Source organism: Pectinophora gossypiella, chromosome 10 (assembly GCF_024362695.1).
Source record: "Pectinophora gossypiella chromosome 10, ilPecGoss1.1, whole genome shotgun sequence".
NCBI classification, from domain to species: Eukaryota; Metazoa; Arthropoda; class Insecta; order Lepidoptera; family Gelechiidae; genus Pectinophora; species Pectinophora gossypiella.
This window is the reverse complement of record NC_065413.1, coordinates 8181989-8204779: the sequence shown is the minus strand read 5'-3', so window position 1 is coordinate 8204779 and position 22791 is coordinate 8181989. Positions and strand designations below refer to the sequence as shown.

The 22791-nt window shown below is 38.5% G+C and overlaps 1 protein-coding gene across 3 annotated transcripts in view; it reads left to right on the top strand.

Moving 5' to 3' along the window:
* Positions 1-22791, top strand: part of LOC126370463 (peroxidase) — a 141953-nt gene that overhangs the window by 93702 nt on the left and 25460 nt on the right. For 2 of the 3 annotated variants that reach the window (XM_050015332.1, XM_050015330.1), the window contains 6 exons: positions 439-615; positions 2201-2236; positions 12365-12561; positions 14135-14333; positions 17338-17535; positions 21521-21671. In XM_050015332.1, coding sequence (XP_049871289.1) covers positions 439-615; positions 2201-2236; positions 12365-12561; positions 14135-14333; positions 17338-17535; positions 21521-21671 — 958 coding nt within the window. The remainder of the gene's footprint in view (positions 1-438; positions 616-2200; positions 2237-12364; positions 12562-14134; positions 14334-17337; positions 17536-21520; positions 21672-22791) is intronic. The other variant, XM_050015331.1, reaches the window with a different exon arrangement.

Genomic DNA, 22791 nt, shown 5'->3' with positions numbered 1-22791 from the left:
AATTTTTTTATTAGAATTTGAGTTCTGAGAGCGATACCGCGAGAGCATAGCCGGTGGTACCGAATATGCACAAAAGGAAATGTTCTACTTACTGCGGCAACAATCGTATTATGAAATTATTACTATCCACGTCATTCATTGCTTCTTTGATATCGCGCAACCATAACTAGCGCTTGTGTTACTCCGCAAATGACCGGCGGGTAAATCGATGTAGCAGTGTGGCCGCTTCACACGCCGACGTGACTTAACAGGCGACACGCGGACTCGTGTAATTTACTGCATATCTCCCTTGTTCCTATGATCTGTGGTGCAAACTATGCAACTTAGCTTAGCTTAAGTCTGCAACCGACATTATCTCCATTAACTAACTCGACTCACTTTCCGCTAAATCTTAAACTTGTTGACTGACTGTTTAACTTATCATTCATTGGATTTCAGGAGTGTACGCGTGGCCGCGAGCAAAATCCGGCCGACCTCTGCCCAACCCTCGTGAGATCAGTCTGAGGTTGTTCCCGGACAGACAACTGGTCGACCCTATATGGAACTTGAACGCTCAACAATGGGGTCAGATCATCACTCACGACATGTCCTTGACGGCTGGTGTCGCCCAATCCCGTAAGTACTCTTTACTAGCCAAAAGCAGCTACTTAGCAGCTTATTTTTGGTTACCTATATGAAGTTGTCTAGTGACTTTGACTCTCTTTGCCACACCAACAGTTTTTACGAAAGTGATTTATGTAGGTTAATGCTATTGATAAGGTTTAGTACGGCGTGCGAATATTAAACGATTGATTAATGTTGAGGAAGCACGAGAAGTGTCGAAGTAGAATTGAAGCAAATGGAATTCGATAGTCAATGCTTACCCCGGTGGAAAATAGGCGTGAGTTTATGTAAGTACGTAATACTACGATTGATATTATTTTCTTTTATAATAAATGTGAATTTTAGAAACTCATAAATATAATTAAATAGGCACAGAATATTTCATATTAATTACCTTATATGAAATGCTTTGATCAAATTCCTTTTTATCGAGGAGAGTTCGATTTAATGAAATGGTTCGGGAAGTATTCGATATAAGTATTTATGGCTTTCTGAAAATGGCATCAGTTTATAAATAAATTCCATTTTGGTATGTTTACTGAATAACAAGAAGTGTATTCGAGAAAATCTTCTGAAGAAAGTCTTTCACAATATTTGAGTTTCCACTTTCCTAAGTTTATAAGGGGAAACCTTAGCTATTCAATGAGAGACTTTCCAGGGCACGTTCCTCAAAATAAATATAGATGGCGCTGTACAATATTTTCTTCGTTTAACCTAATTTCATGGATAACAGACATATGCATCTTTCATCTTTGTTTTTGGGTATAAATGATGACCCTTTTTATTACACCCAGGCACAATTACATCTTCCACCTATTATTATTCTGATCAAAATATAAAGAAGCATTCTACACATAATGTGATCCAAATATCAAGCCATAGCCATAATTATTTTTATATATGCTTCTGCCATTACATTGTATTTTGGAATAATAAAATTATGTACCCGAGTAATGAGAAAATAGGTAATTATCACGTTTAAACTGAACAACGCCATCTATATTGTTTTTGATGAATGTAACCTGGAAAGTCTCTCATTGGACACCGTTACACTTCAAACCAAATGTACTTTATAGCACAGAACTAAATTTCAACAATTAGGCATAACACATGAATACAGTACAATTTGGGCGGCCACACACATACACGCACGCACGCATGCACACACACACGCACGCACGCACGCACGCACGCACGCACGCACGCACGCACGCACGCACGCACGCACGCACGCACGCACGCACGCACGCACGCTCGCTCGCACGCACGCACGCACGCACACACACACACACACGCGCACACAGAGACACACTTCCTCCTGATATTATTTCCTTATTGACTATAAAGAAAGACAGATTGTATTACAACGTATGTATTTTATTAAAATTTGTATTTTGCATCTCTGTTTGATAATAAAATAAATATAATAATAATAACTTAATTGCACAAAAAATAAGAGAAATACAAAAATATATGTTTACTTAAAACTAAAGATGTGCTTATAAACTAATTAGAATTCAGGAGTTGTACAGGGGTACCCAAACTAGGAAAAAAAAAAATGAAAGCGAGCAATGAAAGTGTATTTTTGATTTTTCAGCATGTAACGACAACGACTACCGTAATAGTAGCTGTAGTGAGTATTGTTGTGCAGAGTGACGTGTTGTGTGCGTTTTGTGATTTCTTTCCACTGTTTTTGTATATTTCACATGTCATAGGTATTTTCAGGAGTCTTGATAATCCGTAAATAATTTAGTGCCAATTAAAATACCGTATATATTCTTAGTGCAGGAGCGTTAAAATGGCCACATCCAAGCAATTCGTCTAAGAAAGCAATAATGCTATTCGACATTTGTTTGCATTGCGCACTTACTTTTATGTGCGCAAAAATGTCAAATTGCAATATTGCTTTTCTAGATGAATTGCTTCGATGTGGACATTTTAATCCCCCAAGAGTCTTGATAATCAATAAATAATTTAGTGACTATCGAAACAAATGAAAATACCGTATATATTCTTAGCGCAGGTGTTATTTTAGAAACAATAGCTTGTTTTTATTCACATCTGAGTTTGCTTTAGGTTCATTAACTCATTTTAACCAATCTCCAATGGATGTACCGTTTGATTATAGTATTTTGTTTGATTCGGTGTGATTGTGGCTTTGCCTTTATTTTCTTTATAAGGTTTGTGATCTTTGTTTTGTGTTTAGTTCTTGTCACCTTGTGTATAATAAAGTTTATTGCCTTTTTGCTTTACGTCTGCGTAATTTATATCAAATGACGTACATTTTTATAATGTTTTATAGTTCTCTAGTTGTAATGAGAGACTTTCTAGACTACGTTCCCTAAAAAACATAGATGGCACTGTTCAGATTTTTACCTATTTTCTCACTGCTCGGGGTACATAATTATTATAATGGGAGGTAAAAAATATAATAATGGGAGAGGTGTACGGCCACGAGTACTAATATGTACCTATACACCTTGAAACCGTGTCACATTAACGTTTTTGACAAATTAAACCGAAAGTCTCATTAAATGTCAAATATGATAGTGCGACAGGGTTCTAAAGTGGGTACATGATATTACTCATGACTGTATATAAAAATCATTCTTGCTTGACATTTGGATAAGATACGTATAAAATTATGTTGCTACTTATACTGCTTTACTTTATTTTGATCAGAATAATAATGGGTGGAAAATGTGTTGTACCTGGGTGTAATCACAAGGGTCACACTTATACCTCAAAACCGAGATAAAAGTTGTTTATGTCTATCATCCATGAAATTAGAAGGTTAAACGAAGGCAAATCTGTACAGTGCCTCTATATATTTTTGACCCTGGAATGTCCCTCGTTCTAAACATATTCCAATAATGGGTATACAGGGTGTTAGTGACATCGTAACGAAAACTTTGAGGGATGAGTCAGACCATGATTCTGAGTCGATATCAAGTGGATTTTTCCGTCGCAAAAATCATATATATTTTTTAGTTTTTTTTTGCGATGGAAAATTCCACTTGATATTAACTCAGAATAATCAGCTGAATCATCCCTCTCAGTATTCGTTACGATGTCACTTACACCCCTTACAAGTACATACGGTAGCCATACAAGTAGGTATGGGTGTTAGTGACACCGTAACGAATATTGAGTATGATTCAGACCATGATTCTGAGTTGATATCAAGTGGAATTTCCTGTCAACAAATTCATGATTTTTTTTTGTGTTTTTTTTAATTATTTTCCTATCCATACTTTTGCGACGGAAAATTCCACTTGATATCAACTCAGAATCATGGTCTGAATTATCCCTCAAAGTTTTCGTTACGATGTCACTAATGTACGGTACTAGGTGCACCGAACTTGTATTAATTTGATTGTCGCACTGTTGTGGGTCCACTAATGCACTACTTGAATAACACGCACTGGTTATTACTGTTAATTAATATTTATTATAATTAAATAGAGGAGCACAATGTCGTTGTTCTAATGGTTCGTAGCAGAGAGAGAGAGACAATTATTGCCATATTAAAATAATATAAAAAAGTAAATTTGTTGGGTTGCCAACATGCTGCGCCCCCCGGAATGCGAACCTACGTTCTAACATTTGCCTAGTTATATGTATATTACATTATCAATATAGGCACTTAAATGTACTTAAATCATGTTCACAATTCAAATGAAACTTAACCATTTTCATAATCAAATATTATAAGAATAAGCATGTAGTTTTAAATGACATAAAGGTATACACATATTATTATGAAATGCACACATCAAAGACAAGTAAAGGTAAGTAAAATAAATGTGTGAAAATAGAGAGCTCTAACATAATCTGTTACCACATAGAGCTATATTGATATATGTATCTTTATTAAGTACAACACATACTTATTTGTAAAAAGGTAAGTCAATATTTGTTAATACAATAAGAGTAGACAATAAGTAAATATAAAATTTAGGAATGTTTTTTTTTTTTCGTACTTATTGTAGCTTAACTTATAGAAGTATAAAATATTTTTAAACTTAAAATTATAGTGTAACATAGATGGCAAAAGCAGATAAATTCGAGTTATCGTCGAAGAAAGAATTAGTCGAAGGGTAATAAACATATACCTGAAAGTGAGCGACTATATACTTTACCATTGGAGGTGGTTACCTCAAGTGCTCGCACTTTGCCATCGTTGCCAGGAAAAACCTTAGAAATACGCGCCAGTGGCCAATACAGAGGTGGAGAGTTCGCCTCTTTCAATAATACCATTTTTCCTACACAAATGTTAGGTAAATCGTCACGCCATTTTGGTCTAGATTGTAAAACGTTTAGATATTGCCTGTGCCATACCTTCCAGAAGGATTGTTTCATATTTTCTACTAGTTTCCAAAATTTAAGCCTATTACTAGGGACTTCTGAAATGTCTGGCTCAGGATACGAGGTGAGTGGACAACCCACAATAAAATGACCCGGCGTGAGGTAACTGAAATCAGAGGAATCCGATGAACACACGGGCATTAACGGACGTGAGTTTAATATCGACTCTATTTGGCATATAACCGTATGAAGCTGCTCGTAAGTAAGTATACTCTTTTGCAGTGTTCTTTTTAAATGATACTTCATGCTTTTCACTGCAGCTTCAGCGAGGCCAGCAAACACGGGCGAGTAGCTAGGTGTGAAGTTAAATTTGATACCAATTTGTGATGAATAATTTTGCACCTGTGTTTGATGGCTCGTTGAGCTGTTAAGCTTGTACAAGTCAGCTAGATGGTTAGCCGCGCCTTTAAAGGCACCTCCGTTGTCGCAAAAAACTTCAGTGGGCATAGCACGTCGTGAGATCAATCTCTTAAAACACGCTAAGAATGTGTCTGTAGATAGGTCAGAAGCCACTTCTAAATGTATAGCTTTTGTAATAAAGCAAACAAATACGCAAATGTAACCTTTTGTGACTAATGCTCGTCTGACTCTAGAATTTTTAATTTGTACCGGCCCAGCAAAGTCTATCCCGACAACTTGAAAAGCTCGGGAGGCGGTTACGCGCTGCTTAGGCAGCGAACCCATCAGCTGCTTTGCACAAGCTGCTTTCATCCTGAAACAAGGTAAGCATGAATATGTTATTTTCTTGATTTGGCGCAAACCATTAACAAGGTAATATTTTTGATTTAATTGTGATAACAATAGCTTAGGGCCAGCGTGAAGCATTCTAAGATGCTCATGGTATATTATAAGGTTGGTTATTTTAGAACTTTTGGGCAATATAATAGGATGTTTTTGGTTGTAAGGTACTGCAGAGTTATGAAGCCTTCCTCCTACACGTAACAAGCCTGTATCGTCAATAAAGGGGTGTAGAGGTTTCAGAGAGCCTTTGACGTTCTCACCTTTATGCAGTGCACGTATCTCGTCCTTACAATAATATTCTTGTTCGTGCCTAATCAATATACCTAGCGCTTGCCTTAATTCGTCGCTCGATATGTGTTTCGATCGAGATTTAATATTACCTGGCTTGCAATTGTTACAGAAGCGTATGACGTATGCTAAAACTCGCGTCATTTTATTCAAATCTGAATATTTTTCTACTAACTGAAAAATTTGTTTTTCTTTCAGGGTGCAGAGGACCACGTCGGCGGAGGGGGCGGTAAGAGCATCGTCGTTGCCGCGCGGAGGAGCTTCGCGGTCGACGTCACACAACTCAGGTAAGTTCTCCGTATTTTTAGGTATATTAGCATTAAATATGTACTCCCTTTGTTTCAGAAAATCTGGCCCGTCCCACCACATACTGCAGGAAGGAAGTTCTCGCGGGTCCAGACCTCGGCTGATGTAATCTGCGGGATTCTCGTGTGTGTCGACGTAGCCCCAGCGCCATCTCTTGGTCAACTGTTGAATGACTCTTACCCTGTTCGATATATAAGCTTGTAATTTTATTACATTTGTATAAATCCACGACAAAGCTATCTGTGAGTCAGAAAATAAATAAACGTCATCAATTTTGAGTTTTATTTGCAGTGTATCATACACTTTACGTGCAAGTCGTGCTAATAACAAGTTAGCATTAAGCTCAAGACGTGGGATTGTTAGTGACTTCGTGCGTGGGTTTATTCTGGACTTCGAACAGAGTAAGGACATGGTAACATTACCTGATTTGTCTTCTACTCGTAAGTATAAGCAGGCACCGTAGCCTGTGCTGCTTGAAGCGTCGGCAAAGCCAACGAGTTGCACGGCTTTTGCGTCGCTCGGCACCTGTATGTTCCTGTCTAAAAGAATTGGTTTCATAGCGGCTAAGCTGCTTGCAAAGTCAGCCCACTCACCCTTTAGCTGTTGCGGTGGGTCGGAATCCCAACCTATTTTCTCGCACCACAACTTTTGCATAATCGCCTTCCCCCTAACAATGATAGGTGAAATGAAACCTAGTGGGTCATAAAAGCTAGCAATGTGACTTAGAATTTGTCGCTTTGTTACCGCTCGAGACAGGCTTTCGGGAGATTTTATGATGAAACAATCTTTTTTAGAGTCAATTGTCAAACCTAAAGCTTTTATACTATAATTTTCTTTTTGCAGTTCGATCATATCTACCTGTCTTTTTTCCATGGGTATGTCAGCCAAAATAGTTTCGCAATTAGACGACCATTTATGCATTTCGAAGCCACCCAAACCAAGCAAACCTGCAAGCTGTGCCTTCGCTTCCAATAAAATGGATAAATTTGAACTTGAATACAAAATGTCATCAACATACACACAGTTTTTAATGATAAATGAAGCTAAAGGAAAGCTGGTTTCGTGCAAGTTCGCTAGTTCAAGCAGACATCGTGTGGCGAGGTAACTCGAGGTTTTTAGGCCGTATGTAACGGTATCTAGCCGAATAATGTTAATAGGCTGATTAGGTTGATCACGCCATAAGATGTTCTGCAATGATGCATGCTCAGGGTTGACTAGAATGTTTCTAAACATCTTTTTGATATCCGTGTTGAACGTAAAATCTCCAATTCTGTATAATAAAATTATTTCAAAAAGATCCCTCTGTACCACCCCACCATTGAGTAAGATATCATTGAGAGAAACCTTCTTTTTCGTTTTCATAGATCCATCGAATACAACGCGAGTTCGTGTTGTTTTACTACTTTCATTGATTACCGCGTGGTGGGGGAGGAAGTAAATTGGATCTGTGTTAAATTTTAATGATTTAAAATCCACAAAATGTGCATGGCCCAATTCCACATATTGGTGGATGAAGTTTTGGTAGGGGAAGGGGGCCTAAAGCGGGCACCGTAAGATAAAATAAGAGCAAAATGGTAACAAAATGATACTTTTAAGCTAATGTTATTGCTAACAGGTGTTAAATTTATTGTAGTTTGATAGTTTATATTAAAATTTTTCTTATGCTTTGAAAATACTAAAACAGGAAACCAAATGTGAAACCCTTACAAATGCCCGCTTTGCCCGAGGGGTGGCCTAAAGTGGGCACGGGCTTATGGGCAAAACGGGCACCCAGTGGGTAAAGTGAGCATACATCATTTTTTTATTATATCATGAAACACTAGGGAATAACTTTATAAAAACACAAAAGAGGGACTCATATGTGCACTTTATTAAGTGAAAAATAAATTCTTCTTTCGATAAACCATAAAACACACTGTCCATTTCAAATACGTAATTTAACAATTCAAGCTCTTGTTCTGCGCTGAAAACTGTGGTAAACCTTCGTAACTTTTTCTTGCAAGAATCTGTTTTCAGGTGTCGCTGTAAAGTAGCTCGCGGGATATCATACTTTGTAGCTGTAGTTTTTATAGCCTTATTCATTTCTACCACCTCCTGTATTGCTTTCTGCATTGTGCATTCAGTCCAAGAACATTGCTGTGTTTTGCGTTTATATTTATTCACCATCTAAAAAGACGCAAAACACATGCTATTAAAACACAACAACAACAAAAAATAGGTAAGTAATTTAATAATTTTTAGGTTACTTTTCATTCAATATTTAATATGACTACAGGCGGGCATAGCGGGCATGCTCGCTTTGCCCTGCTCGCTTTGCCTTTAGCGTCAATCTCGTATTCTAATAAAGCATAACCTAAAATTCATCATAATATGTTCATGCAAATATGGTTAAGCCAGAGTGAGATAGACACAAAATACTATGCACATCTTAATAATGACGTTCCTCACTAATTATTAAACAAAACACAATTTACATACCTTCGTTTATTTGCATAAAAATGACGAAAATCGTTTTTGGCGCGAACAACCTGTGTTATTCACGTCACTGTGAAATCACGACTGCCGCGCACTGGTGCGGGGAGGGGGATAACGCCACTGGGACGCGGGCCGCGGTAAGTTTCTATAGGTAAGTTTTACGATCGGTGCTCGCTTTAGGCTGGGTGCTCGCTTTAGGCCCCCTTCCCCTACTCTGTCAACAAATTAATATTTTTATGAAGCTTCTTTTCAAGATTTAAAAATCGGTATAGCGCCAAATCAAAGGAATCCCCTAGAGTCGCATTAATGTCATGTATCGGCACTTTCAAAGGTAAATCTACTGTAAACCTATCATTCTCCAATTTTACAGTTTTTTGAAAATGCTTTTCTACCATATCATGCTCAGATTGTGTTTCAGTAAAGATCTCTGGCACTTTTTCGCTATCCCAAAACCTTGCGATAGATGTCTCTACATCAGAAGAACATTTTGTGCATAAAAGTGAAACAACATTCGTTACCTCAGATTGGTGAGGCAAACAGCCTCCAATAATATGACCAAATTGTGTATTAAGTATACAAGGTACGCCCTCCTCCCTCTGGCTTGGCTGCGACGCGCTGGTCTGCTCAGACGACGGCGGCAGGAGACGCGCTGACTGCGTGCGCGGCGGCGGGGCCGCGCAGTGAGCGCAGGCAGCAAAGCTCGGCGTCTCGCTGCTCACCTCCGCCGGAAGCAGCACCTGGAAAAACACGTCCGCCCCTATTAACATATGTATGTCAGATGGTTTATAATATTCATCATCGGCCAGCTGGAGGTATGGGGGAATATCAATAGTTGATGGTTCAATCCTGGTCTGTGGTAATTGGCATGTTATGGTGTCGACTACATGACAGTTAATGGAAGTCGTGTATGGCGTTTTTAATGAATGAATGTCAAGGGAGACAGAGTACTTTATCTTATTTTTATTATTCGTGACACCTATAATATTAGTGGAGTCTTCGGTAGGTGTCAGACCCAGGACTTCAATAGCCTTGATTGTAATTAATGAGGCCTGAGAAGCAGAATCCAAAATGGCCTTTATATGGACTTCTCGGCCGTCTCGTGCATATAATTTTACTCGAGCTGTGGGAATCAAAACATTTGAATTAGTGCCTGACATCATAATTACTGGCTCCTTTTTGTCCTCGTCTCGATGCAGCAGTGTGTGATGGGCCTTTTTACATACACTGCATCGGAAATGAAATTTACATTTACCAGTATGCAAGTTCAGGCAAGTGTTGCACAGCTTGGCTTTCTGAGCAAAAGTTATTCTGTCTGCTGAAGGCAGTAATTTATATATTTTGCAAGTATAAAGTTTATGTTCTTCAGACTTACAGTAAATGCATCCTCGCTTCTCCCTCGTCACCGCGTTGATCGCCTTTGTTGTAGTTGATGGGGAGCCTGCATTCTCCATAGCTAATGCACGCTTTTCCAAGAAGCCCAGAAATTGAGTCACCGTTGGGTCCTCCTTCGCGTCCCGTTCCAGTTGATAGGCATGAGACGACTGGGTATCTATTTTGCGTGTGAAAATGCACATTAAAATCGGGTTCCACTCATCTACTTTCGCACCTAGATTTTTTAGAGCAGCTAACGTTTGTTTTATTGACGATACAAACTGCCTAATGTTCGCAGGTGAAGGCTTCGTGATGATTGATAAATCAAGTAAATGGGAGATGTGTTCATTTACAATCTTATATTTGTTATTATATCGCTCGTCGAGCAATTTGACAGCTTCTGTGAAGCTAGCGCCTATCAAGGGTAGATTTTTTACAATATCGAATGATTCACCTTTTAGAAATGAGCGTAAATAATGTAGTTTTTCTACGTCACCTAACGTGGGATCATTTTCAATGAGAGACCTAAACATTTCGCGAAATGTCGTGTACTCGGAATATTTACCGTGAAAAGGCATAATTTCAATAATTGGCAGCTTCGCATGCCTCTGAGTTGGTGTAGGAGGGTGTGACACGTGATTCGTGGTAGATCGTCTACTTAGCTCGCTTTCTAAACAAGAAATAATAGTGAAATACTTTGTCTCACACTCCCCTACATTCTCCTCGTCGGTACCTTTTTCACACAAAATTCTGGTATTATATTCTTCGTACTTTTCGAAGGCCTTTATACAACGCTCCCTTTTTAAATGTAACATTGCAGTTGTCCACTCACCTAAGTTTCCATCTTGCACGTCTTTATATAAACGTGTAATCGTGGCTTTTAGATAACCACGTTGCAATATGTAATTTCCACTTTTTTCGCTATCACACATCTTATCAGCTTCTGCCATGGTTTGTTACACTTATTAAACTTAATACTAATGGTAACTACGTATTTTAAATTAGAACTTAACAAAATAATATTAGAAAATTAAAATTTCAATCGAAATGTATGTGATTATTGTAAACAATACGATTCAAAATGGCGTCAGTGAAAATTTTCGACTGGAACTCGGACGCACGATGCGATGTGACGTGGCGGGAATCCAGTAGTACCAACTGCAGTGTGATGTAACGCTCCGTGATTGGTCGTAGAGCTCGTTCGTGGGCGTGGCACTTCTCGCGGCGAAATTTGAATGGGCCAATGGCTTCTTTTTTCATCTAACCTTAATTCTTGATAGCTTTGTAAAATTATTTTCGGGAGAGGAATGATAATTTTTGAATGTTTCGCACTCCAAACCTCCAATCTTCTTTCTTCGCTCTTGCTATTGTGCTTGAAAAATCGCCTCACTCGCAGTAATACACCAAAAAGTGCGTGCGTTGTCGCTTCGCGCAGATCGCTGCTTCACCACTCACAGGCCGCTGTTTCTTCGAAGGACCATATGTACGGTACTAGGTGCACCGAACTTGTATTAATTTGATTGTCGCACTGTTGTGGGTCCACTAATGCACTACTTGAATAACACGCACTGGTTATTACTGTTAATTAATATTTATTATAATTAAATAGAGGAGCACAATGTCGTTGTTCTAATGGTTCGTAGCAGAGAGAGAGAGACAATTATTGCCATATTAAAATAATATAAAAAAGTAAATTTGTTGGGTTGCCAACAACTAACACCCTGTATGTCGCAATTCATAATCTTTCTCTCTAGCATTATCGCGTTCTTCACAAGGTTCGCTTATCTTTCGAATCGAATCGAAGTGAATCGAGGCCAATGTCATATAACGTTAATTTACAATATGCGTAGGTACTTAATATGTATGGGTTTTAGTATCCGCTAAATGTCTCTAAATAAAATACATCTAAATGTATATGGAAAACGTTTAGCTTGTAGCTTGGTAACTTGCGGTAGATACCTAAGTACCAATAGTCAACGTTTGGTAAAGTGTTATGTTTTTGTTCTACTCATTTTTTTCTAAACTAAATAACCTAAACCGTTTTATTTTAAAATGATGTTGGCTCGATGCAATACGATAAAAAAATACGGTGATATATCTAAAGTGTAGCTTATTTTTTACCATTTCTTCATAAGTAGGAATATCAGGCAATGTTTTTTTTCGTCTTTAGACACCTAATATTCTCCTCATCACACTGTCTTTCTTCAATCAGACGCTGACCCGATCACCTGCTGTGACGCGAACGGTCAGTTAGCTCCAGACACGAACACCAACCCGCAGTGTGCTCCGATCCTAATCCCCCCTAACGACCCCATCCACGGGCCCCAGGGGACTCAGTGCATGAACTTCGTTAGGACTACAACTACAATGGACAGGAGGTGCACTCCTCTTGGCTCGCCTGCGCAGCCGGTAAGTACAGTAATGAGCAATATAGGTACTCACTTTAGGACTCTGTCGCACTAACATATTTGACATTTAGTGAGACTTACAGTGCAATTTGACAAAATACATCATGTGACATGGTACCAAAGTGTACATGCATATTGATGCTCGTGACCGTACCGTGTATTAGTTACAAGACGTCTTTTCTTGATGTATCACTATAGGTTTGCCTCAGGATGGCATTTAAGTACTGCTTGGCGGTACAAATGGTGAGCGCATTTAATAATCTGTAGCGGGGAGTTTAGTTACAGGACATCTTTACTATACTGTGTTTGTGAAATAGTACCGAAATTTCACATGATTTTAACTCAGAATCATGAGGAGAATCATCCCCCTTAGTATTCGTTACGGTGTCACTTACGCCCCGTATAAGTACGTACAGGTAACCGTACAAGTACGTATTGGTGTTATTGGGACTATTGGAATTGATCAAGTGGAATTTACCGTCGTAAAATTCATGAAATTTTTAGTGTTTTTTAAATTATTTTCAGTTCCATACTTCAGCGACGGAAAATTCCACCTGATATTACAGTCTGAATCATCCCTCAAACTTTTCTTTACGTTGTCAGTAACATTCTGTATAATATTGTCTCTTGAATATTTATTTTGAGAAACATTTGATAAAAGAAGGTAGGTGTACTAATTAAGCTTATAATAGATAGTGATACTGTCTATGCGATTCAATGAATTTGATTTAATTATCTTTTTATAATAATGTAGACTTTACTGTTTATTTTTTTTAATTGTGTTGTTTTCTTACGATGTGTTTAATTTTAGAATTTACCTTTACTTACCTGTTTATAATCAACATTAATTAATCCATTGATTAGTAACATAAGCCACTAGACTGTTTTTATAACAAAGGATATTTAACAGTTTTGTTTTTCATTTTAAAACACTACGTCTCTGTAGATTTATGAATTATGCATGAACTTAGATGGCACGTCAGATGAATCGTTTTATTATCTTGATTACTTACAATTACTTTTTTTCGTTTTTTTTTAATGCCTACCTATATACCTAAGATCACGCCCATAATAGCCATCCAGATATTAGGGTGATTAAATTATTAAAGCAAATATCTCATAATTATCAAACACATTTCGGGTTCATTCGACCCACCTACAAAATCACAAAACAAATCGCTTAATTTACCACGAAACAGAGGAAATTTTCTCATGAATAATTTCTCCCTAATTTGACATTGCAAATGATAAGGAATATTTTGTTTCTTGTGTATTAAACGTTCTTCATTTTGTTATTTTTAGTTCTATTTTGTATTAATTGTTATGTCAGCAGTGATAGTGAAGCAGGTACACATCAGGTAGGTGGTAAACAGACAAAAAGTTCTTACAATAGACCGTAATGAAGGCTTTAAAACTTTTATTTTCGCCGCAATATGATACACAAAGGCCATAAAATTTGATTCTCGTCGGAGATTATTGTTTGGCTGCCTTTCTGTATAATAAATTTTGTTACGTGCCAAAATAGTCGTTAGTTTTTTGTTGGTTATATCAGTTGTTATTTGTTTTTTGTACAGTTATCAGTTGTGACGGCGTACATGGATCTATCGCTGGTGTATGGCAGCAGTCAGGGTCAAGCCGCTCCAATCAGGGCCGGAACTGGGGGTCGTATGCTCACCATTCTCAGAGGAGGGCGGGAGTGGCCCCCACAAGACCCTAACATCACCCTCACTTGCGAATCTGCCCAGTCACCCAATGAACCTTGCTATTTAGCTGGTAAGTGAACATACTATAACTTTTATTGGGGAACTGTGTCTATCTGTTTGTTAATCTTTCGAAAGCAAGTTTTATTTAGCACTTGAAGAAGGGTGAAAGGATGTCTTTTGTCCCAAAAACACCCGTCGTCATAAAATAAATTCAACTAATTATAAAATATAATTATGTAGGCATTCTAGAATAATACGTACGGCGTGGGTGTTTATTTTATAATGATGTCGTTTTTACAAATACTTGTTATATTCCTATCCCAGAATTCACAAACGCCACTGTCTGGTTTTTCAAACGGGGGCGTCAAAACAACGGAATATTTTAATTAACTCATAACGTGCCAGCGAGTCTTGATAATGGTAAATGCGCACAGATACAGTAAGGCAAGCGTTGCGATTATTTTGTTTGATATGACTTATTGTAGATTCGCCGGAGATGGCATTCACTACTTGGCCGGACAAATGGAGAGCGCTGAGGGCTCTCACCCGTTACCAAATTTAAAACAACTGGCCTGACGAGTGGCCAGTTGGGCGCTAACCTGCGGTCATGGCATCGTCTGAGATTATTGTTTGAAATAATTGACCGTAGTGGGCCGATAGCGATAAGTGGTAAACGAAGGAAGTCGTCAACCTCGGCGGGTCAATATCGGAATGGGTTGCGGGCAGCGGAGTAGCGGCTTGTATGAAACCGGGACGAATTTCTGTGTGAATGCGTTAACGTAACATAAAATATCAGGACCGGATCTGTTCCGCTTCCGCCTGTGTGCTATATGTATTGATCTTTAATCATTGTTTGGGGAATGTTCTACGTAATCCAGTTGCAAGGCTTTGCCATGTTCTTGTTTAGTTATCGAACTCCATTCGAAGCTCTACATCACAACAACGTTATAGTATACCTATTATTAGACAGATGTATACTCGATTGGTCAGAGCATTTGCATGGCGGGTGCGAATAGATCCGTTTGCGTTCGCCAGGGATTAATAATTCATGTCATTTCTAGCTAAAGACATTTGAATTACCAAATGATTTGTGGTCGTCCATTTGATAATTCCGTTTTCAAATTTTCGAATTAGAGAGAGAGCAGTAGTAGAGCTGTTGTTACCGTTTTTGTTTTCATTTCCTTTAATTATGTAATTTTCCTCGCATTGACTTGAGCCCTGGTTACCCAATTAGTAGAACGCTTGCCTCTCACTTTGAGGTCGCAGGTTCGAATCCAGCACAGGTCTTAACCAATGATGGTCGAATTTGTTTTCCAATTCATGTTTTGATCATAAATGTTTAGCACGTGCTCAGCGGTGAAGGAAAACATCGTGAGGGAAACCCACATTCCGGAGAAATGCATTTTCGGAGGTACGTGACCATCCAAACCTGTATTAAGCTGGTTTTCCTTTCGCGGGTTGGAAGGTCAGACAGGTAGTTGCTTCTGTAAAAACCGGACCTGTCAAATTTTCAGGTTAGGTGAGCGGACTCTGTGATGATGTAATTTTGTTCGCCACATCAAACGGAATTGCACTTCGGTGCCAGTTATTTCAAATTAGTCGCCTTGTTGCAGAGCTGCTGCTAAAGGCGCCTTAAGTGGCTCTCTATAGTAGAGTAGAACCACATTACTTACTAGAAGTGAAATATAATAATACTGTACTCTAGTCAAGATGTATATAAACGAAACTTGAAACTTGGTATCCTCAAGCAGCAAGTCTACGAACGTGGTATGTGGGAAGTTGCGATGTTATTAGGTTTAAAAGTAGTAGGAAGTAGAAAATTCAATCAGCTTTCATGGCCACGAACATTTCATGTGAAGTGTGCTTTATGCCGTGATCATGCTTCAGACAAGTGATAAGGTAAGAAAAAATGAAAAAAGGCTGTTATTACCTAGTTAAACTGTGAAAACTCTTTTTTAAGAGCCCAGTCTCTGAATTCAGAATTAAGAATTTGAATATTTTACCCCTCTTGGTATCTGCGCCCCCGTTGACGTCACTATAACTGAAGTTACTCTACTTTACTACTCCAAACATTCTACTATGAAGCAACTTACTTAACTTTTCAAAGAGTTTATTTATTAGTAAGTAAGTAACCTTAGTGCTTTTACATTAATTCATTCACTGATTTTTTTTTTATTATGTAATTCTGCGTAATTGGTTTCCCGTGGAGAATATTGTAATATTAACTAGTACCGCTTATCTAGAACAGATCTAGTTCCCTTGAAGTAGGTATTTGAATACTTAAACATAACTCCCTATAATACCAATTTTCGCCTAAGTAGTTTTCAAACAAAGATAACTTGTGACGTTGAAAATAATTAAGTTAATATTAATACTATCGCAAGTGGCACAATAAGCTCTATATCTGCCCTTTTATTAAGGAGTTTCTTACGATAGCTTTATCTTCTCACCCATTATGGCTATAGGGTCGTAGGATAGAACTAATGAAGAATCTTATATTATACATATTGTGAGTATTATTGTACGACAGTACCCTGCCTTCCAAGTCACAAGTTTTCCACATAGTTTGGATGTCAGTGGCCCATGCATTGTTCCAGTTATTAATTTCACCATAATCATAAACAAACTATGTACGTCTCATTGCTGGGCCCAAGCCTCTCCTCAACAAACGGCGGAGGTATGGAGCATAATCCACCACGCTGCTCCACTGCGGGTTAGTGGAGGTGTTTTTTCGGGTAATTATCCGGGGCGGACCAACGGCTTCACGTGTTCTCCGAAACATGGAATCATTTTACTTCTTCATACAATCAAGTGATTCAAGCCTGCAATGTCCTTGCCAAACAAAGGACAGTCTCACAAAGTGATTTCGACGATGTCCCAATCGGGAATCGAACCCGGACCTCCAGATCGTGAGCCCAACGCTCTAACCACTAGACCACCGAGGCTGTCTGTGGAGTTAATAATTAATTCCAGTTATTATTATTAAATATAAATATTATTTTTTACTGTAACTGTTGCCAATAAACTATATTTTTTATTGTTTTCGTTTTTATTAATATCTTCCTACTTGACAGGTGACATCAGAGCGAATCAAAACCCGCAACTGACGGTGCTACAAGTCATCCTCCTCCGTGAACACAACCGCATCGCAGACACCCTGGCGAAGCTGAACCCTCACTGGAACGACGAAACCATCTTCCAGGAAGCCAGGCGTATCCACATCGCCGAGATCCAGCACATCAACTACTATGAATACCTCCCCATCTTCCTCGGTAAGCTGCTTAAACTCATTTATAGAAGTATTTAATAGTTTTAGTTGGGATGTCCTTAGAAAAGGTTCAATACGATCTACTCTGAACCGGCGTGCGTGTATGAAGCGATTGATGAATGTGGAGGAAGCAAGAGAAGTGTGTCAGGATCGAAGCAAATGGAATTCTATAGTCTCTGCTTACCCCGGTGGGAAATAGGCGTGAGTTTATGTATGTATGTATGTTAATAGTTAAATGTAGAAAGCCCGGCAAGGCAATAGCGCCACGCGCCGCGAATTTTATATCTTCGACAAATAGCCGTACGAGTCTACGCACGTAGATAGTTTTTTTTGACATTGTAGATTAGCCGCAATGGCATTAACCACTTGGCCGGACAAATGGCGAGCAGGACAACAGGCTTGAGGGTGCCCAGTTGGGTGCGAACCTCGGCTCAGAGCGTCGTCTGAGAGGAAAATATTTGAAAGAATTAATCGTAATCGACCCTGGTAGGTCGATAGTGATAAGCGTTGAATGAGGGAAATCGTCGACCACGACGGCGGGGTCGGTATCGGGGTTCTGATGTGTTTGTTGTCGCGAGCTAATTGGTCAGAGTAATCGGATTGTCCGGATCGTATATTACGTCCTTCGGACGCCGATACCTTTCAGTACCGTCCCTAAGCGGAATGTATTCGGAAGCCGCAACTACCAGGCGGTAAATAGCATTCGCTGCATGGTCGAAGCCCTCGATATACTTCGGCCAGGGTTATGGGCACCATTTTTTCCAGGGCCTTTTGACTGATTTTATTATAATTTTAATTATATATTTAAATTTTAATTATAGTTTTTGACAGTTATTTTCACTGTTAATAGGTAACTTTATTTCATAACAGGAAGAGAGACAAAAGGCGTAACTTATTTCTTATAGAAATGTTTACGAGTAGGGTTGAGAGAGTGATAGATTGACGAGGAGAGGGCAGATAGCGTGTATATTAACTAACAAAAACATAAAATATTATTATAGGTACCTAACAGTAATAACTATAGTGATTAATATTAGATAAACATATAGTTATAATACCATAGGATTGAGGAGCTCGGTAGAGCAGCGGTAAACGCGCTCGGTCTGCGATTGTTGAAGTTAAGCAACTTTCGCAAAGGCCGGTCATAGGATGGGTGACCACAAAAAAAAGTTTTCATCTCAAGCTTCGTTACGTCGAAGGCACGTTAAGCCGTTGGTCCCGGCTGCATTAGCAGTCGTTAATAACCATCAATCCGCACTGGGCCCGCGTGATGGTTTAATGCCCGATCTCCCTACCCATCCATAGGGAAGGCCCGTGCCCCAGCAGTGGGGACGTTAATGGGCTGATGATGATGATGATAATACCATAGAGTAGAGAGTGGGAGAACCCCTAATCAGGACTTGCAGGCTATGCGACATAATCTGTGACAATTTTTAAGATTATGTTGTCATGGTAATTAAATTACTTGCGTAGTTTGGCAAAAGGGAAAATTGGAATCGTCATTCCAATTTCTAATCTTTTAAATGAGCTTTTTCCAATACTTAAACTCAGAGGTAAATTAATTGACGCTCCCCAATCCTATTATTCGACCCTCAATTGTTATGGAAATTTTAACCAGTTTTACGAGAGCTATAAACATTTAATTTAAAGAGAAAATGTTAGCAGGTCAGCGTTTACATTTCAGCCAATCACAGTAGCCTGGTGTTCCAATAAAAAAACATTCTAAAAGTAATTCCATTAAATACATTAAATGTAGACGTCCAAAGTCTTCGACATATTCCCTAACATTGAATTGTAAGACGGGACTCAAGAGTGATTTATAGCGTCTATTTGCGGCTACATAGATAAATTGCAACAGTGCACACTTGTGAAGTTTGGAATTTAAATATATTGTGTGTCATTACAATTGATAACCCACAGACAGTAAACAAACGTAAATGGTCGTTAGTAACTAATAAGTACTCATGACAGCGTATATTGCTTTTACAAACGTTATATATAGAATGGAATAAATGCCCAGTCCAGGTTATCAACCTGCGGGAAAAGAATACAACTAAATATATCTACATTATCACACATTGAGTGGGCGGAAAACTGTCAGTCCCTAGACAGTTAGATATTAAGAGATGTTCTTTAAATAAATTTACAGAAATGGGAATCGAGAGATCCTTAATACAAGGTAGAAGTCGGGGTAGATCGGAGTTACAAAAATGCTAGGGCTCATCGAGGTCGCATCCATATGCTTTAATAAGGGTATCGACCTTTTATTGTACAATAAAGAGGGGAAAATTGTACTGGATTAGGAATTGCATTGAAAATATATACTGGTCTAAGTCCTATAGATGTCTTTTATGAAACAACAAAGTATGTCTGTAAATTGTGTAGGTACCTACCGAATGTTCCCGAAGTGCTTTTATTAGAATTCATAAAAACTTCGAAAGATAAAAAAAAAATGCTCTTTCCTGTAATACTCGAAATACTGCCGACATGGAGTACTTAACGCTAAGCTAGCTAAGCTATTAATGGTTCGTTAGAATTTCTTACGTACCCTTGGAGCGCTTACTTCTTCCATTGCACGAAAGAGACAAAAAATAAAAAATGGTTTGAAAACCCAAACAAAAGGCTCGATAGACCGTTAACTCTATCCTGCTTAATGTCCAAAGTTTAATTGAAGGCGTAATCATTAGCCGTAATTGTCGCTTTTAAGCCCACTCGGGAAGAAAGGAAGAATGACCCTATACGGCTCATTATGCTATTGTGCTGGGCTTTTCGATCTAATTACCAGTAATAGTACTTATGCACAGCATACCTATTAGCCGATCTAGCGTGTTGCACGAAGTCACGAGAATGTCCAGGAATATATTATTATAGTGTGTTATTAGAAATTGCTAAAACTTCCGTTATGCTGATTTTTATCAATTTCTGGTTTGGTGGTAGAGTTGTCTACCTATTACCACATCATGAAGAATGAGATCCTATTCATTCACGCCGCGCCGGTGGGGTTGGTATCGGGGTCCTGAAGTGTTTGGTGTCGCGAGCTGATTGGCCGCATCTATGGCTAGAGTAATCGAGTCGTCGGGAAGTAATCGGGTCGTCGGAAATATAAAACAAAAATGTAAAACTCACTGAACACAGAGGCAAATAATTACCAACAATGAGACTTTTATGACGTTCAACGATATAAATAATCTGAATCAGTTTACTCACAAAATGAGCTAAAATTCATCCTATATGTATTGTCAAACACATTCAGGCACAAAAGATTAAACAATAAGGATATTTCATACTGTTAACGAGTCAAGCGTCAACTTCACATGGGTTCAGACAGGTAGAATAATGTGTTTTGGGATTCATTTGATTAATATTCATGACTTCAGTTTCTTTTGGGCTATTAATAGTCGTCCGTAATTTTAATGTCTATTTTCACTCGGATCTTATTATCTTTTAATTTTTATGGGCTATTTAAGTTTTTCACTTAGGCGCGGCTGTAGAAATAAGTGGTTTAAGAAATATTAAGCGGCTTAAGAAATATTAGGTAAGCTGATGGGTTGTTTAAAATTCGGCACACCGAACTAGTCTTAAGTATTTTTTTTATTAAATAAGTTCCTTCTTAACTTAGTAATGAAATAAGAGGTTAATTTTTAAAATAAACATCTTTAAAACATAGCATACATAAACCGTCTACATACGTCCCACTGGTGGGCACAGGCCTCACCTTAATCAACCGGAAGGCGTATGGAGCATACTCCACCACGCTGCTCCGCCGCAGGTTGGTGGAGGTGTTTTTAAATGTGTACTCCGAAGCACGGAATCATCTTAATTTTTTGGACAATCAGGTGATTCAGCCTGAAAAGTCTGTACCAAACAAAGGATCTCCATATCGTGGGCCTAACGCTCTATCCACTAAACCACGGAGGTTGTTACTGTGGCGTCCTCTAATAATGAATATTTTACTTTTTTAATAAGTATAATAATGTTTGTGGTAACAGGCATAGACAACATGATGAAGAACAAGCTGATTTACCCTGGCGCGCGCGGATACATCAACGATTACAACCCCAACGTGGACCCCACCATCCTCGATGAGCACGCCACTGCTGCCTTCAGACATTTTCACACCCTCATCCGAGGATATTTGCAGTAAGTTTAGTTTTTCTAATTTCATAAAAAGTGTAGGAATGGTAGGCTGAATGAAACGTAACGCAAAGGTGTGTGAAAGAGAGAGCGACGAGTGAGCGAGAGAGAAGAGAGAATTGCGGAATGACAGGGAAATGGCGGACGGTTGTTTTAAAGGAGGAAAACGTAGAAAATTATAAAACGTTTAAAAGAAACGAAGGTAAAGAAATAATAATCGTTTCCTTCGTGTCCTAATATAGAATACGATGCATTACTCTAGTCCTAGAGATCGTCCGCGTCGACCTAGATTTGCTATCACTTGGGCATCCTCAAGCTTTGTCTCAATTTTTAATCGAATAAGAGTCTTCTTTATTCGATAAATTTCCATAATTCAAATAGAAATAACCATGTTTTAACTTATATTTTATCTATTAGGTACGTCTAATCGTCCATCGTCGTCTATCGTCCTGTAAATGTTTTGTGAATTTGTGTGCAATAAAGTGTTTTATTATTATTATTATTACGTCTCCATTCCAAATACGTACCTACTTTGACATGATTGTGAATATCGTTATCAAATATTTGGACTTGGCATGTGAGCGACATTGTTATTTCCTATGAAAATCTATTAATAACCCCTCAACGTTGTTGGAACGACACTATTCTGACATTGAGTTTTCTATTTGTAGACTGAATACTCGAGTCTTATATCAATGTCTACTGATGTCAGTTTCTAAGTCCCATAATACTCGTATGATGTTTGCAATATTTCTTCATTGCCTATGTAACACTCATCCTACATCTATTGTTAACATAAATCATGTACTTATAATTGTTTGTTAACCCACAAAAATAAATCAATGAACACTACTGACTGGTAATTTCTGACCAACAATCTGATTATTTTAGCCATAGAGGTGGCAAATCAGCTCGCAACAACAAACACTGAAGTGTTTGGGTATCAGGGTTCTTCAGAACTGATAACAACCCCGTCGGCGTAGTCGAAAATTTCTCTCATTCAGCGCTTATCGCTATTTATATATCGCCGAGGTTCGCGCTCAACTGGGCACCCTCAGGCCTGTTGTCTTAAATTTTGTACCGGGTGCGAGCCCTTAGCGCTCCCCATTTGTTCGGCCAAGTAATA